Below are 17406 nucleotides of genomic sequence, written 5' to 3' on the forward strand. Positions count from 1 at the left end.
AATATTGACATGCCCCCATTGTGGATATAACCCATCCGCTCCTATCATATATATATTCAAAAGTGCGGGACATCAACTGTATTCCCTCAATCTTAGACCTGCTTGGCACTCCTTGGGCTTTTTCGAGAATCCTTCATGTGATTCCATGATTGGCTGGCATAATTCGAACTCGTACCGATGAAACAAAGTTCCGATAATCAGCTGCAGCTCCATTATGGCGACATTCTGGCCGACACATGCCCGCGGGCCATGTGAGAATGGGTTGAAAGCAGTTTTCTGTCGGGCAGTTAGGTTCAACCAACGGTCAGGGTTGAATTCTTCGACGTCGTCTCCCCAAATATCCTTCATGTGATGGATAGTGTACGAGGGCACCGAAAGCACCGTCCCAGGGGGGAAGTGGAAGCCATCGAAATCGACACCCGGGCTATGGCCAGCAACCAAACGTGGCAGACCAATAGCTGAAGTAGAATGCAGTCGCATGGCTTCATCAATACATCTTCGCAGGAATGGGAGACCTTTGATTTGACAATAAGATGCAATATTTGCCTCAGGTCCAATTGCTTGGTCTAGCTCCTTTTGCAGACGAGGAATTATCGTGCCCGGCGCACTGCGCTCACCGTGCAGGATCCAGTAAAAGATCCCGCAGGCCGTATTGGATATTGTGTCCGAGCCAGCGATGAGTTGCGTTAGGGCCTCTGCTATAAGCTCATCCCGCTCCATTGGCCTTCCATTGGCATCCCTTGCTTGTAACAAGCGCGAAAGAATATCGTTGCGCGAGTCGACCATTCCCTTCTCTGCGGCATCCAGCCGTGACGCGACAGCGGCGACAGCAATCCCCGTCAGGTTCTCCACGGCCGCTATGCCCTTGGTGAAGAACGGGTCAGGAAGGTACCGAGCCCATGGACGCAGTGCTGGGAGAATGCCCAATGTCGAAGAGACCTCGCCTCGTCTATTCAACACGTCGACTGCCGGGGTGTATGAAATGGGTCCTCCGTTCACGAGCTGCGTCTCAGTCTCGTCTTTGCCCTTGTTTACCATTCCAAATGGCGAACCAAATGCCAGGTCTCCAATTATGTCAAAGGCAAGGTAGCTGAACCAGGGCATTGCGTTGTATCGAGCAAATTCCTTCCCATTGTGTTGCGGCTGAGACGCCGCGATCCGGTCCAGCTGGTTTATCCATCGGTGTAGGTTTTCCGCCATGAGCGGTTCGAACTCGGCGACCGACCTGGGAGAGAAGGCGTGGGATATAATCTTCCGTTTTCGTGTGTGTTCGGCGCGGTCGCGGACATTGAACATGCCCGGGGTTCGTGCCACGAAGGCTTCATAATAGTGACTAGGCATCCTTCGTTAGCGTTAAGAGATCTCAATCCAGGTAGAGAGCATGACTTACTCCTTGAGGAAGCCGTTTCCGTGCCCATAAACAACGTTCAATGCCCGTTCATCGGCGATAGACACATGGTTGAAGCCAATACGGACGACTTTGCCGTATTTTCGATGCGCCGCGTCGACTGCCGCATATTTATGGCCACGTTTGGCGCTTAATCCGACCCATATGTTGCTGAATTTGGCAACAAAAGGACCCGGGACTCGACTTAAGTGCCCATATGATACTAGATAGGGGTATATGTAGTAGAGAGCGACCCACACGGGGATGGCCAGGGCCATAGCCCATGGCGAAAGCAGAAGGGATAGAAGAGCCATTTGATATAGCAATCAAATTCGAATAAATTGGCGAACTAAAGATCAATCCATTATCTTCGACTTTTTTAAGTGAAATCAGTCGCACTCAACATTTCACATGTTCATCATCCGTCCGACGGAGTACAAGCAACACCGTCGGAGACGAGACCGATATGCAGGATCGATGTACAAGGTCCAAAGAACCCGCAGATAATTGACCCGGCAAGCTTTTGATAAGGGAATAAAGCATAATTTAAGTGTAAATTCATTGGTCAATTTCCTCTAAGCTCGTTTCTCGATTATTGACTATCGACGGAGGTAAGCGGCCATCAAGGCGGCATCTTCGCGTACCGCAATCCAATCTCCGGTCTCACAGACGTTCTTTCCATCGAACCACTTCCAAACAAATTCTCCGTAGAGTCCCAACCCCGTCGACGTCGAAGGCCAGCTCGGACTTGCATTGAGTGTCGCCGTCGTAAAATCCGGTATGACCGAAATGACCCTTGGACGAGTCGTGTCTCCGTCCACACACAATGTACATACAGGCTTTATAGCGATCAGCCTAAGTCCCTATCTGCAGTCTCGAGAAAGCACCTCAAGACACTCAACACTAGGTACTTTGCACCTTTACCATCATCACATATTCATCCGTCCAGAGATGATTCCCGGTACTAGAGATCATCGCCAGCCGTCGAACCCCTGCACCAATGCGATAGGAACACTAACACCGGTAGCAACACACATTATCGTTCGCTTTTTCCTGGTCAAAATGATGGCTAACAACCAAGGCGAACACCAAATGCAAAATCAGTTATCGCGGGTCTTTAGCAACGGGTCCAGAGCCTGGAACAGTCTTCGGCACAAAAGCCTATGCATGGCCTATCCGACACGGGTCGGGAAATATTTGGCCACCCGTCCCAGCCAGGAGATCTTCGGTGGATTTTCACAAATCTGGAGTTATGCGATGGAGTATATGGATGGGCATAGCTAAAGAGGTACGATATGCATTGACATTCGTTTTAAAATCATTCCGCTAATCATTTCGCAAGTTTGAGCCATTTCTTGCCCAGGCTACAAAACGACTTCGGAACGGATTGTTTGCCGCGGACTAAGGATTCTTTGAGGTCTGCAGCTCTCTGGCCGTCGCAGAAGCTGATCGGCGCCGGTGCCAGAAATTCTCACAGGTCCATAGAGGGCATGCTCCCATGGCATTAGAAAGTGAGAGCAGATACGCAGACGGGCTGAGAAGTTACATGGGATATGTGCATAACACCCGGGAAAGCCGTCAAGGCCGACGGAAGCAATTAGGGGGAAAGATCCATGTCGACTCAAGCATGGACCGTCTGTGGGCATTCGATATAGAGAGGATAGCAGGCAGGGCATCCCTACCTGCCTGTCCTCCTCCGACACTCTGCCATACGGTCGACCGGGTTTAGTAGGTCCGGAGGTCCCTGCAAACGAAGGGGTGTACTGTCACACCGTCGATCATATACGTATATGTGTCGTTCGTGCCTAGTAGCAGCGTGGGCAACGAGGATAATGGAGGGAGCAGAGAGTTAGGTGCCATTTTCGCTCTTGACCAGGACCCTATCGGCAGGCAGTTATGGATGGGCTCCATTATAATCGACCCGCCGGTGGTGCATCCACCTTCATCGACGACTACTTCTGCTGGAAGGTCTGCTCAATCTTCGCTTTCTTGGCCTTCCTCTTCTTTTTGTTGGGTTCGCATCCAAGAAGCGTTGAGAGTGGCGATGACGCCCATTTCCCTACTACGGCTGTAGGTAATGTAGGGAAACCTAATTCAAGTATACTACGTACGTTTGCTTATCATATAAACTAACAATATAGACATGAGACCTTTGCATTCGCATCACAGTATAGGAAAACCTGCTGTAGCCAGGGAAAACCCATACCAAGGCAGAGTACTAGTGGGAATATTTTCAAAACGCACAACATGCATGTTGTAGCTTTAACGCTCAGCCCAGAAAGAAGTTCATGGTAAACCTCAGGTTCTTCCGCGTACCTCTTAAGCACTGGGACGTATAAAGAATCAGGTCTCCGAATAAAAAAGAGACAGCTCGGCTTTTCCGTAATCGTCAAGTTCCGGGCTCTTCATGGTCAGGGTGATTTTATCCCCCGATACAGTTCCCACGAACCTATGTTCACAACTTGGTTAGTATATAGTAATTGCAAGATAATGTAAGACATTCGACAGAGATTTGGGCAGAACTTACCAGTAATACTGGTCTTCACCCACGAATAGCTCAATCTTATCATTAGCTAACTTGGTGATAGTGCCGGCGATTGAGAAGTTTGACTTGGGGGTGCCGTTCGCAGCCTTGGTGAATTGCCCAGATATAACAGCGGTTGACCCTTGGCGGAAACCTCCATTGGTTGCGAGTATGATCACCTCATTCTCGGTTGGGTAGTGGGTGTTCGTATCCAATTTGCCCTTGTAAACACGCATTGTTGGAGAGAATACGAATTTGCAGTTGAGCCGGAGAAGTATAGCAAGAGATCAAGATGTGATGTGTGATGAATGGAAATGTCTTGGGGTGCAGAGCTTAACAGTCGGCCAGTTCCCCTGGGTGGACAACTTTATACGTCTACTTAACTGCCCAGCTTTGTGTCGGTGTACTTTCTGTGCAACCCAGCCAGTCCACCGTGCATCATCTCAGCTTGCCACTGATTATAAAGATGATGATCACCTGCATGGCCGCCTAAAGGCTGCATAAGTAGATCACATGGCTGCGCGGAGGACTTGGAAAGCGTGATGCCCCATCAACAGATAGAGCAACTCAAAAACCTACAAACCAACACTTATATACTGCATCGCGAATCGTCATTCGTCGGACTGGAAAGGTTGCACAGCACGTATTAGGGTTAGATCAGCATGGAGTTGTGCTAGTGACATACAATGTCTTCCTACCAGCTCAATCAGGGCAACCGATCACATTCCACGCAAGTAACCCTATAATACATCATAGAGGCTAGGGTGCATTCGAATGTTGACTACGGAGTAGCAAGCCACCTGCTTGTGGTCCACTTTACACTCATTTATGATACGGACCGACCAGTGGCAGTGTTAGCTATCACTTTCTCTGGCCTTGACACGGTCAGCCTTTTTCTTTTTTATATATATAAAAAAGAAAAAGAAAAAAAACAAGCGTTTGGATGCAAGCACGCAATTAATGCTGGGCTTTGGTGTCTAGACATCATATTTATTCCACAGAAAAATAGCCATCTCATCAAGTTATAGGGTGGGTTTTTCGAGCAGGTGATCACAAAAATCTTCCAGTATAGCTAGACTCATGCTTTGAGGCTGCCGAACGTCCGTATATTTGGTGTATCCATCACCAATGGGCTATAACCTGATTCCCATATACGTACGGGGATATACATAGTTGGTATAACCTACATATCTCTTTACATTATGGGGGGTTAGGGTAGTAAAACCCACCCATACGTCTAGCTATAAATAGCACAGGAGTACACACCTGCTCTGTCTCTAGCCTATATGGCCTATTCCTTATCCTATTTTGTCCTCTATATCGACTTATAGTGAAGCCAACGAGGTCGTCGGTTATAAGGCGGCTTTGATAATATAGGTCGGGATAACTAGTAAGAATATGAAAACAATTATGTAACAGATAGGTTACGGGGGAAAGGCTGTCTCATTTATGCATAAAATCGGAGCTAAGGTAGGCAACGCGGGCTGCAGTCGCGGGGTCGTAGAAGATGTGACGAGTCACACGGGAGAAGGGAGCGGAGCTTAGAAACTCAGTGATCCGGATAAATAGAAAAAAAAAATGCCTTGTCTATCAGGTGCAGGAAGAAGGGGCAGCAAAAAGAGAATCTGTTCTGTTAGGTGGGGAAGGGGAGTAGGGGGCTATTCAAGATATACTACTAGCACGGTCGTTGATAACGGCCGGTATCTCTAATACCTAATTGATAGAACTAAATAAAGAGCACCCTTTATCCTTCTCAGCAGTTTCTCTGCAGATCCTGTCAAGGACTGTAAACTTCCGACATATGAAGAGTTCCTACGGGATTAAATTCAGGTATGACAAGACCAGCCGTACAGCTCATTGTGAGTATTACATATACCTTATCCCACTCTCAATGGTATGAGGTTATTTGTTTGTTTATGCACATGGTGCTCCTCAGGTGGACATATAGTCAACCGAGTAACAATCCGCTATGCCTATCTGGGCTAGCTTGGTTTCTGAACCTTGGAATCTTGGAACTTAAAGCATATCACGTGATCACGCGGGTCCGCCCGAGGTCCCGCCCTACAGGGCTTCCCATGTGCTCCTCAACTGCTTGTGCGTCCAGATATCGGATTCGGCATTTATTGCCGAGACAACATCCCTGTACCTATAACTCACTATGCCGAACAGGAGCCAACCTTGGGGCACGGTTATGTCTCCAATCGCCCATTGCGAGAAGAGGGCCCCATAAACAAAAATGGAGAGAAGAAAACTGAACAGCAGCTATCATATTTGCCAAACCCACCTGAATAAGAAATTTCTACCTCCCAAATGAACTGGAAAGCAAGAGTTGTTCTTCACAAACTGGGTTTATGGGAGACAATTACGTACAACCTTCGGGAGTTGGGGGTGACACCTCGAAATTTTCGCTCATGGCCCTGAAAAGTCCCGGTGCTTATCCAGTATAAGCCTAGCGGATGTCATTGTCTCATTGTTCCTGCGGCTTGGTCCGACACGACCAACTTGTTACCTGCCGAATACAAATGAACCGAATCTAGCGCCAGGAATCTTGCGAATCAGTAGTCTCCCCCACGGCTCAATCAATATGATTGATACACATTGGTTTGACTAACCCCACTGTGCTCCACATCTAGACAGCCTTCATCACACTATGTACTCCAGAATGTCATGATGTTGAGGGGGTTACTCCCGAGGTCCACTTTGCAGGTCCGACCATCGGTCGATTTGGCTCTTTGATCTTATCTGATCCGCCTTTTTCTTCATTTTGATCTTGACTTCTTTTCGTCGACATTTACATTTGTTAGGTCGCACTTGCATCTACACAAGTCTGGCATACGGTTCACCAAATCATCGATACACTGCCCACGATATCTCGACACAATGGCCAGCGAAGGTCTCCCCAAGGATCAGAACCTTTCCGACCCAGAGTTACAAGGAATCTTAGCAGGAAACGCCCGATTCCGCCGTTTAGGCTGGAAACGACTCACTATCATTTCGATAGTTGAGGCAATCGCCCTGGGAAGCCTAGGCCTACCATCCGCATTCGCCGCACTCGGCATGGTCGCAGGCGTGATCCTGACTATTGGGCTTGGCTTCGTCGCAATCTACGCGGGCTACAACATCGGCGCAGTCAAACTGCGATATCCACAAGTTGGGCATTATGCAGATGTCGGTCGGCTTCTACTGGGAAGTTTGGGATCAAAACTGTTCGTCGGCAGCTTTGTTGCTCTTCTTGTCTTCGTTATTGGGTCGCATTGCTTGACTGGCGCGATTGCGTTCCAAAATATCACTCAAAGCAGTTCATGCTCGGTTATATTTAGCGTTGCATCTGCTGCAATCCTGATGTTGCTCGCTATTCCTCCGTCGTTCGCTGAGATTGCGATACTGGGCTATATCGACTTCGCGTCGATCATCTTGGCTATTGGGATTACGATGATTGCCACCGGTATTCAGAGCTCGAATGGTTCGGGTGACTTTGCTGCGGATCTCTCGCCGTGGTCTGCTTGGCCGAAGCCTGGTCTCACTTTCTCCGCGGCTATCGTTGCCACCAATAATATTGTTTTCGCATATTCCTTTGCTGGTTGCTTGCCGTCTTTCATGGAAGATATGCATACCCCCGAGGATTATGTCAAAACATTATGGTGGCTAGGGGGGTATACAAATTGTTATCTACACCCTGACAGGGTCGATCATCTATGCCTTTGTTGGGCAGGAGGTGCAATCACCTGCTTTGCTGTCCGCGGGCCCCGTTATCTCAAGGGTTGTCTTCGGCATAGCGCTTCCAGTCATCTTCATTTCGGGGTCTATCAATACAACAGTTGTCTGTCGATATATCCACGGAAAGATATACCGGGACTCTGTTGTTCGCTTTGTCAACACCGCGAAGGGTTGGAGTACATGGCTTGGTCTTGTCTCTGTTGTTACCATCCTAGCCTGGATCATTGCTGAGGCTATCCCCATCTTTTCCGAATTGCTCTCTATCATCTCTTCCTTGTTCGTGTCTGGTCTCTCTTTTTATATCCCACCAATCATGTGGTACGTGCTTTTGAAAGAGGGTGCATGGTATGAAAAGCACAATTTAAAGCCAGCCATTCTAAATGGTGTGGTCTTCCTGGTTGGTATGATTGTTTTTGGATGCGGTACCTATGCTAGCATCGCCGAACTGGTGAGCCTTTTCCCCTTTCATCATCCGAGCGAGGGAACTGACAATGTTTCGTAGGTTGATAAGTTCCAGTCAGGGTCGGTAAGTAAGCCATTTACCTGCGCTTGAAATATCGCAGCAACGTTCGTATACCTGTCTCAGAGGGAAAGAGACAACAGGATCGGACTCGAAAATTCTTTGCAAGCGGGCTCGTTTAGACACAGTTAGAGTCAAGTCAACAGAGAAGAATGCCACTTTGAGAGAGGTACCGTCCAAAGGAACATAGGCCAAAGTGCGATACTTTGAGATAGTTCATGTTTGAAGACACATCGGGATCCAGGGCTTTCTGATTGATTAGGTTTACGCAGAAGAAGAAAGTACCTGTATAAGTTTTGTTTTTACGTGAATCGAAGAACAGTAGTATAGAGATATCAGATTACAATAATAATCAGGTCAGTCGATATTCACCTCACTTACTTCACTTACTTTACTTACCTCTTTTTCTCATTGCTCCTTTCAATCCTCCTCCATCGGGTCTGTAGCCCATTCGTTCTGCTCGAAGAACTCTTGTAAGTTGCCGCTATCATTGCCGACAAGTCCCGCTTCGTTAAAGAGTGCAGGATCTAGCAGCCTGAGAAAAGCAGCGTCACCATTATCTCCCTCTTGAGGTCCTTGTCCAGCGAGAGCAAGTGCAGGGTCAGAGATAGGACTAGCAGAGGGAGTAGTGACAGTTTCGTGTGGTACTTGTAGCCTTCTCCTTTGAGCCGGTGGAGCATCTGTCTGACCCTCGGTCTCTGCCTCTGCTTCTGCTGTTGCTCTCGCTCTCGCCTCTGCCCTCTTGCGTTTCCCTTTAGCGAGTCTGGTGGTCGCATATCGGGTGAACTGTTCAGCACGGCGGTTATAAATGAGCGTGCGACCGCCCGTCTTTGCAGAGGGGCGATTCACTGCTGGCTGTTCACCAACTAGGGCACCACCTATAGAGGAAAAATGTTAGTATGTGGTCTTTCAATGGAACTGGAGTGGGGAAGGACGCCTTACCTTTTGCATTACCGTCCCGGATAACGATAGTCATATTAGGTCTGGGTAATGGTGAGCGCCTGTTACCTTGGCCTTGGAAGGGTTCAGGGGAGGGATTTCGAAACTTGGACCAATGCTCACGGATAGTTCGCAAAATTGTAGATGCAAAATTCAGAGAAGTCAGTCGTATCTCTCCAGCCTGTGGGTCAGCAATATACCTATGGTCAATTTGGCCCAGAGAGTAATGGTCGAGTCAGATTGTTTCTCCGTCTACCAGATAAGCTTCTTGGATGAGGTTTTCTTTAAATCGTTCGAATTTAATGTTAGCGATGTTGACCCAGTCCCCATCGTGGCTTATATCCTGCGGGTTTTCTCTGTCAGTTAAGAGATCACTCACCTAATTGCAATTGGCATATCCGGGCGATCTGCTCGGACGATCTGGATATCACCATTAGGTACTATGCAGGGCCGAGAATAATCGAATTCCATCTGTTGTTCTGGTCGCTTTAGTGCTGACTCTTCCGATTGCTCTTGTGCTGGCTGTCGTGCTGACTCTTTCCGTTGCTGTGCGGGCTGCTGTGTCGTCTCTTGTCTCTCTGTCGGTCCTTCCGGTAGTTGATTTTGCCGGCGTTCAAAGTCCGCTTGCAAGTCGTCTTGAATACAAGCGATGTATTTATACAGCGAACCAACGAGAAGGTCGGTGTCCGTGATGTGATTTCTAATAATCGCTGGCAACGTCGGTATGCGCTTGCGCAACTCGGATCCGATTTGATCGCGTGAATAACTTGACATGAAAAGGTGGATGAGGGCTCTGCCGCTGCTACAAGCCTCAGCCGCTGCGATATCATAGATTTCTTGTGCTAAATCGAGGGTAACCTGTTGGTCTTCTGGACGTCCTGATATGCCAAGACGGTCGTAACAATATCCAGAATCGTAGTTGCGGGGCCAATCTTTGAGCGGCTTAAGCTGGATTGTAGGCATCTTCGAGGTGTTCGGATCCATGATACTTGAATGGTGCTTGAATGGTGCTTGAAAATGATCATGAGAGGAATCTCTCCATTTTAATACTCGAAAGGTCCTTTTGTGACTGAAGATGGTCTATTCATACCTTATGGCCTTGAATCTCGATTCAATATGCATTGTTAGTATCTCTAAGAGATAATAAAGGGATAAAGACGAGAATATGCTGGTACACACTAAATTAGGATCAAAGAATAGACTGTATCAAAGCGAGGTTTCTTGTCGACATTATTATTAGACAAACAATGGGACCTTTGCCTTTGTTGGGATTTGGGATACTTGCCTACTTGTGATGTATTGTGGCGGGCCTGGTTATGCCATTGTGACCATTGCCAACCCGCCACCTCATTCTAAGGTGGATGGCGAGATTTTATCATGTCAATCTTCTAGACTTGATACAGATAACTTACGATTACAGAGATTGGTGTTAATTAAAATCAGATAACGTGGTGGATATTTGCGTTAAAACTCCTTAGAAAATATGAACAGAAAATCCATAGATATGACCCTCCAAGGCGACCAATCGCCAGCAGAACCCATAGAAGAAAAACTAAATGTGCATACCCTTCCTTTTATTTTCATGATTCATTGTTTTAATTCATTTTCAACATGTCAAACAAGCACTGGCTTACGCAGAGACGTAAGCTTGGCCAGCCTGGTTGAGAGTGTTGTCGGAAAGCAAGTAGTTGTTGGCACACATGAAGTAAGAGTAGCGAGTGACACCAGGCTGCGAATCCAGCCAAGGGAGGACATCGTTAAGGAAAGCAGCAGTAGTAGCGGTGTCCATGGCGCCGCTGATATCGGCGTTGAGAGCAAACTCGGTGATCCAGACCTCGGACAGGCTGTGCTTGGAAGCAGTGTCGACGGCCTTGGTGACGAAGGACTTGAAATCGTCGGCAGTGTCGCCGTACCAGTGAACGGCCAGACCGGTGATACCACAGCCGCTGCAGCTACCGATGAAAGACTCGAACCAGTCCAGGCCGGATCCGGCCTGGGTGGAGGAGGTGACGGCGGGCGAGATCAGCTTCGCCTTGCCAGACCACGGGGTGATGTAGGTCATGTAGTAGTTGGCAGCATCCGAGGGGCTCATGCTAGACTGCGAAGCCATGTCGGGCTCGTTGAATCCCAGAATGTAGGTGCTTCCGCTGGACAAAGCACTCTCGATGGCAGTCACCCAGCCACCGAACATCTTAGGGCCCCAGAGCATGGGGACGAACTCGACACCAGAGGGAAGCAGGCCAGAGAGGGAGCCGGCCCAGTTGTAGGCCCATGAGATGGAGCCACCACTGGCCATAGAAGACACAGTGGTGACGTCGTTGTAGGCAGCACCACGCTTGCTGGATGAGGCGCGCTTAGCCTCCATGGGGGCGGCCATAGCAGAAGTGGCAACTAGGCCAGCAGTGAAAAGCTTGGTGAAAGAGACCATTTTGAATAAAGTCGAAAGATAAGTCACAAAAGGAGTGGACTTGTAAGAATAGAAAAAAGGAGGGGAAAAGAGAGAAACCTGTTCTCGACCTTATGATAAGGAATGTAGACTTGAAGGAAAGTGAGGCTCAGACCGTGCACGGCACAGGACTAGAAGACCAGAAATGAAATGAAGGAAAGGTAGGTGGTTGGGGAAGAGGAGGAAGAAGAAGAAAGATCAAGGGAGGCGGAGGTTTTAAATCACCCAGACATCAGTGTGTCAAACCTACCAGCCTAACCCGCTGGCTGGAAGATATTGCATTTCTTCACGGGTGGAGTGCAGATAGGAAGTGGTTATTGGATGTTCGCGGACCGAGGAGGCGGGCTCGACCTCATGCCTTTGGCCAGATCAACTGGATGCAAAATATCATTGGCGCCGGGGAAGACCAGGGGACCTTAATGGACCTCATGGGCCATTGACAGGAAGTCGAACCATGGTGATTGGCTTGAACCGAGCGTCTTTTCTTACATTTCTTACATGTGCAATGAAAAATCATTCTCCAAGGCGCTAATTGACACTAATTCTTTCAATTCTTCGGGATCACGTAGGTTCGCATCTGGTCTAACTCCACAGCCAAGATCTGTAGACCACTCCACAATAGCCTGGACCATAATGGGGGTTTGTTACATTGAATTCCGATATTGACATGCAATGGGGAATACACGCCTTGGAACTCTGTTCCTGGTGCCTGTAACTTTGTGTTAACAATAATTGGCGCGCCCCTGGCAGAATACAAAGGTGTGCAATGAGAAACAACCTCCGAAGAGTTCACAGCCCAATGACAAGAAATTGACATAAATTGAGGTGATGTGGGGGGCAAGAACGTACCATGGATGGCATTGCATCATCCAGTGGTTTGCCATGTAGTCCGACGCGCAGTTCCCTGGCTCCCGGTCAGGGGAGCCGTTCTGATAGGCGCACCTTGGATACATCGTCATTTGGGTCCTTGGGTGACCTATCATATCATTGCGTTATTGAACATAACCCAAGGAACTCACTGAAAACCCCAAACATTGCACTACATTTAATTTAAATTGGTTCCAAGGTCTGTGGATTGTAACACTGTGGGATTCTGGAATACTTCAACGTTCAAAAAGAAAATAATATCTCTCAGCCAGACAGAATACAATCACCACACAATCGCAGGCGTCAACTGAAACTGACTAATATGACACACCGACTGTGTAGGCGCCACCACATCAACAGTATGGGTCGAATCGACCACTCATAGTAACACCAACCCCGATCGACACCATGTTTCACATCCAAGCATAAGATCTAGACCGTCTCTCCCTTTCACCGATATCCCGGTGCGTTCCTTACTTCTGGATCGACTGGATGGTTCTAGGGCTAAAAGAAAGGAGGGGCGCTTGTCTGAAACCAACCCCTCTTCAAGCCCCCTGCCGATCTCTTGCCGAAAAACGGCCAGGACAAGCCTTGCCGGACTACACGCCGGTGTTTCTTCCGGTTCTTTGCATTTGGATTGGCGCCCCATTCGATGTTCTACGGTTGTTCTCCAGCAAAGGTATATCGTAATTTTCTTTTTCGTCGGTTTTGGGTCTGGTTTCTTTGTGTCACCTCTTACTCATAGTGATTTGCTAATTGTACTTGTCTCCCTTGAAATGATGACTGGGGATCAATGCTCTTGTTCCCAGTTCTCCTATAGGCTGTTAGAACATAGTACTCAAGTATACCTGCAGGATGCGATGGTACATAGGTTAACATACCAAGCAGATTCAGAATTTTTAATCATATCATCCAGCCCTGTGGTACTTGCTCTACGGTTTTCATTCATTCTTTGATTTCATTGTAGTTCCCCGAGCCAATAGTTGCCACTGCACTAGAGAGGATTGCAAGGGCGCCATGAGATCAGATTTCAGTCACCTCCCGCCTCTGCAGCCAATATTCCGGACATGGTTCCGAGGGATATGCATGTCTGCATCTCTATTGCCATGACCAAGACTACGGTTCTTCTCATCTGAAACAGACTAAATCCCACCGATCTCTTTGTGATCCCGCCAGCGTGGACCAAGACTCTAAATTTGTTTTCAAGGCTATTCAACATACTTTCTCGGACTATTGATTCCCGGACAATTATTATCATAATTTTCTCCGAGGGGAAAAAAGAAAAGAAAATCTCACTTGTTCTGGCCGCGTTGGCAAGTAATGTGGCTTGTCTCGGTTCCCACTTTCCAAAGTTCCGGCGCTCTGCCCACGTCATCCTACTGCGTAGAAGGATTGCTGGCTTACTCCATACACATCTCAAAAGAAATGAATAGGAAACATACGGGAGGTTTATTGCTCATAACTTACTAGTCTCGTTCTAGCGGGTCACCACTCTCTCGCTTAAGCTGTCGTCCCAGCAAACCTGTTTCGACTAACCTTAACAATCAAGCAGCCTAATCGAAGACCATTTTCAGATTGTGACACATGGCCTTCATCGTCAGGCACTCAGGCCACTGGCCATATACCGGAGATACTGAATAAGTCCGATATGTTTAGCTACAGTCGCCGATACGAAGATGTGTTCAAATGGATGCCATTGATTGGTTTAAAGAAGTACGAGACAACGCATGTCTGTGGTTGATATAACAAGTCGACCTCGTGTTCCCATGGAATTCCTTCGGTTTCTCGGACTGAGACGAGAGCAGGATGCGAGTCTCCTGGGTCTCATCATGAACGACGACATGTCGCTATCGGTGACGATGCTAGTCTCAGTGTCGACACATCATATATGTTGATTTCGGGCAGTTATGCATACCCGAGGGCCTCTTTTGCATCGGCAGTTTATTACACACGAGTTTCCTCCCTGCGGGCATCAGGCTCTTGGTTGTGGTCATTCTGACCCTACAACCTCTACAACAGCAAGGCTTCCGGCCTCCACGGCTGCCTGGGTACATTTCATCACCTCCGTGTGCACGTCAACGTTATTGTGAGCAATGGTATCATGCCGCATACACCACGTCATTGCTTCACCAGTCTGTTATCTTTGTCTTGTTTACCACCCGTTAAACAGTACTCGAAAATGTAGGTGCCATATAAACGTCTATGGCATACGGAGGTCTATACGGCGGCTTCGTTGATCACCTGCATTGCCAAATGACTACGGAATGCTGATATACAAATTCCAAGGGTAGATCCTCAACCCACGCCGAAGTAGTCAGGGTTGCTTTGGAGTAAAATGTAAAGTCATTTCCAGTACCACCTTTCTTCCAACACAATTTGTCATGAAGGGAATAGATTTGAACATATTCTACAATCCTTACTTTTTTGGAGTCACTAATTGCGGTAGTCTTAGTGGTTGCTGGTGACAGACTCATTGCACAAGTGTATCCTCACTGGCCAATACTCAAATGTCTATACATCAATTCGAAATTTTGAGATTCTAAATCATTATATTTGCACAAGATCTATAGTCCACTTTTTATAAATAAAATACCACATCGAGCAACTGTCATCTATACCTCCATCCAATCACAGATACTGCCCATACTCATTCCAAATAAAGCAGGCGGTGAGCAACGATGATGTAAACTATTCCATTCTCTCCGCATCGTCAGCAGAGCTCCCCCAACCTTCAATTACCATTCCCTTCCACAATTCCCAATACAAATACTCCCGTACAACAATGCTCTCCCGCACAGCCCCTCGAGCTCTGCTCACCTCCGTGCGCCCATCCATCCGCACAACAACACCCACCACTTCAACTCTGCTCCCTCGGGCTTGCGCCATCCGCCCAAGTTCCGCCTCAAAGTTCACCCGCTCCTTCCAGTCATCCCCGGCAATCCGCAAAGGCATTCACCCAGAATCAGCAAACCCCCCTGCTCCGAACCCCCAATCGGGTTCCGTTGCCGGAGCTGCTACCCATATCACTGAGCCCTCGCCATTGACTCCGGAGGAGTACTACGAGTACTCGGAGCATTATTTCAACGTGCTGCAGAGCGAGCTGGAGAAGGCACAGGAGGAGGGGTCTGATATTGAGGCCGAGTACAGTGTATGTTTCCTTCTTCTCTATATATCGTCTTTTCCCGGTCTTCTTCTTCCTTGCCAAATTTTTCGGTCTATATAAAGACCTTCTGTTGGCACGGTATCCAAAATGTGAAAGGTTACTAACCCACTCTGTTCCTCCAGGCTGGTGTTCTGAACATCTCCGTTCCCGCGCTCGGCACCTATGTACTCAACAAGCAACCACCCAACAAGCAGATCTGGCTCAGCTCGCCCATCTCCGGGCCGAAGCGGTATGACTGGATTGTCGAGGGCGATTATATGCATGAGAAGCAGGACTCGCGGCCTTTCGTTAATGGGCAGTGGATCTACCTGCGTGATGGCTCGAATCTGACCGAGTTGCTGAACTCCGAGTTGACCTTGCGTTTGCCCAAGGATATCTACAGTGAGGTCATTGAGTGAATGGACCGTCTTACTGGGCTATCGATTACCTAGAAGAAGAAGATTCTTGCCGTTCCAGTTTTTATTTGGGATGTTGTTACATACTGTAGTCTAGTGTTCGTTCTATGATGCGGTTGCATTGAAATCTTTCGCGTGCTGATCCTTTCTCATAATTTACTAGAAGAAGGGGAAGGAGTAATTTAGGAACATAGTTATGGGTATCATTTGAAGCAAATGCACTAGGTGAGTATACAGTATGTGTATGTGTAACGGTAACGCAGTGCTGAGCGGAAGGGGCATCACATCGCCCCAAATGAACAGGTGCATCAAAGTGTTGTTCTTTCTGGGTGAATGAACGCGACATGTACATAGCCAAAATACAGTCTCAACCCGATTAATGGAACAGTGTCTTGACAGGCCAAGTGATATTGTCCCAGGCGAAACTCACGCTAAGGACTGAGGAGTCGCTGAGCCCCAGTCAACATTAAATATGTTGAGTGAGCGAGGTACGGCGGGTACCCCAATGCGAGTCACCGAGACAAATAGGCCTTGGGAACACCGAGTCACTTGGCAATATGCCTATAGACGGCGCCTGCAGCAGACCATAGACACACGCTTGCGCGATCCGACGTGTAAAGTGAGTTCCGGTGGATCACAACCACTCAGACTCGAAGGACTGCCGAGCAGACACAGCTGGGCAGTGGAAAGGCAAAGTATCCAATCGCTCGAACCACTTCCGCCACAACAACATAAATGGCTGCGAGTCGACTTCCAAAATCAACAGCATGGTGACTCGATCCTTTCGAGGATACTTTCATAATCTCCTTTATCTCACGCTCAAGCCTGAACAGCCACCTCGCTCGTACTCTGCGTATCGGCTTTAGGAAGATCGGCCTGTAGATACCCCGCAGGGTGTATAATTAGCCCACTGACCACATAAAGCGATATGCATCTGGGTAATATGATAGGGAAACATACCAAGTCAAAGATAACCCGGATCATCAGACTGCAACTCGGACACACGGCGATTTCTTCGCCATCGCGCAAATCGTCGATCGCGATCTCGAAGCGGTCGCCACATGGGCAGGGATATGTGTAGATCTGGATATTCGGGTCGAAGGTCATGTCCTCGATCTCGATTTCGTCGTAGATGTTCAGTCCGTCGTCGGCCATTTTGAATAATTCTTCGTATGTTTGAGAAAGATGTGGCGAATGAGTAGATCTTGTAGCGTTGACTCTTTCGGGCAGAAAAAGTTTGGCGCGGTCATGTGATGCGCGGGGTTAAGATACAGACATCCCCGGATTTAAGACTTGGTGAACTTTGGGCTTTCATTTTGACAACTTAGTTGGACAACATGGTTCCCAAAGGCCATGTATGGCTGATAGGAAAGGCTCCGGGATATTCAAATCATCCCAAGCTTGCTCCCGTCGATTTCAGCCAGCGCAACCGCAAAGTCCACTACAAG

General features: G+C 48.1%; 7 protein-coding genes across 7 annotated transcripts; 2 read left to right on the forward strand and 5 right to left on the reverse strand.

Moving 5' to 3' along the window:
* Positions 1-72: 72 nt before the first annotated feature.
* Positions 73-1701, reverse strand: N7519_004139 (cytochrome P450; the record flags this gene model as incomplete). The annotated part of the gene is made up of 2 exons (XM_057290915.1): positions 73-1333; positions 1391-1701. 2 exons carry the CDS (start codon positions 1699-1701, stop codon positions 73-75), a joined length of 1572 nt encoding a protein of 523 aa, XP_057152117.1.
* A 2029-nt stretch (positions 1702-3730) lies between these two features.
* N7519_004140 (uncharacterized protein) lies at positions 3731-4147 on the reverse strand (the record flags this gene model as incomplete). The annotated part of the gene is made up of 2 exons (XM_057290916.1): positions 3731-3836; positions 3915-4147. The coding sequence occupies 2 exons, from the start codon at positions 4145-4147 to the stop codon at positions 3731-3733; spliced, it is 339 nt and encodes a 112-aa protein (XP_057152118.1).
* A 2644-nt stretch (positions 4148-6791) lies between these two features.
* On the forward strand, positions 6792-8181 carry N7519_004141 (uncharacterized protein; the record flags this gene model as incomplete). The annotated part of the gene is made up of 3 exons (XM_057290917.1): positions 6792-7538; positions 7624-8076; positions 8131-8181. 3 exons carry the CDS (start codon positions 6792-6794, stop codon positions 8179-8181), a joined length of 1251 nt encoding a protein of 416 aa, XP_057152119.1.
* Positions 8182-8568: 387 nt separating this feature from the next.
* On the reverse strand, positions 8569-10071 carry N7519_004142 (uncharacterized protein; the record flags this gene model as incomplete). The annotated part of the gene is made up of 4 exons (XM_057290918.1): positions 8569-9026; positions 9091-9268; positions 9344-9443; positions 9467-10071. The coding sequence occupies 4 exons, from the start codon at positions 10069-10071 to the stop codon at positions 8569-8571; spliced, it is 1341 nt and encodes a 446-aa protein (XP_057152120.1).
* A 646-nt stretch (positions 10072-10717) lies between these two features.
* Positions 10718-11515, reverse strand: N7519_004143 (glycoside hydrolase family 128 protein; the record flags this gene model as incomplete). Its single annotated transcript, XM_057290919.1, has 1 exon — positions 10718-11515. One exon carries the CDS (start codon positions 11513-11515, stop codon positions 10718-10720), a length of 798 nt encoding a protein of 265 aa, XP_057152121.1.
* A 3667-nt stretch (positions 11516-15182) lies between these two features.
* Positions 15183-15961, forward strand: N7519_004144 (frataxin family protein; the record flags this gene model as incomplete). Its single annotated transcript, XM_057290920.1, has 2 exons — positions 15183-15548; positions 15686-15961. The coding sequence occupies 2 exons, from the start codon at positions 15183-15185 to the stop codon at positions 15959-15961; spliced, it is 642 nt and encodes a 213-aa protein (XP_057152122.1).
* Positions 15962-16777: 816 nt separating this feature from the next.
* On the reverse strand, positions 16778-17113 carry dph3 (CSL family zinc fnger-containing protein; the record flags this gene model as incomplete). The annotated part of the gene is made up of 2 exons (XM_057290921.1): positions 16778-16834; positions 16919-17113. 2 exons carry the CDS (start codon positions 17111-17113, stop codon positions 16778-16780), a joined length of 252 nt encoding a protein of 83 aa, XP_057152123.1.
* Positions 17114-17406: the final 293 nt, after the last annotated feature.

The sequence above is a fragment of the Penicillium mononematosum genome, assembly GCF_028829835.1.
Source record: "Penicillium mononematosum strain IBT 11891 chromosome Unknown utg000002l:1.0-8112719.0:1.0-8118358.0, whole genome shotgun sequence".
NCBI lineage: Eukaryota > Fungi > Ascomycota > Eurotiomycetes > Eurotiales > Aspergillaceae > Penicillium > Penicillium mononematosum.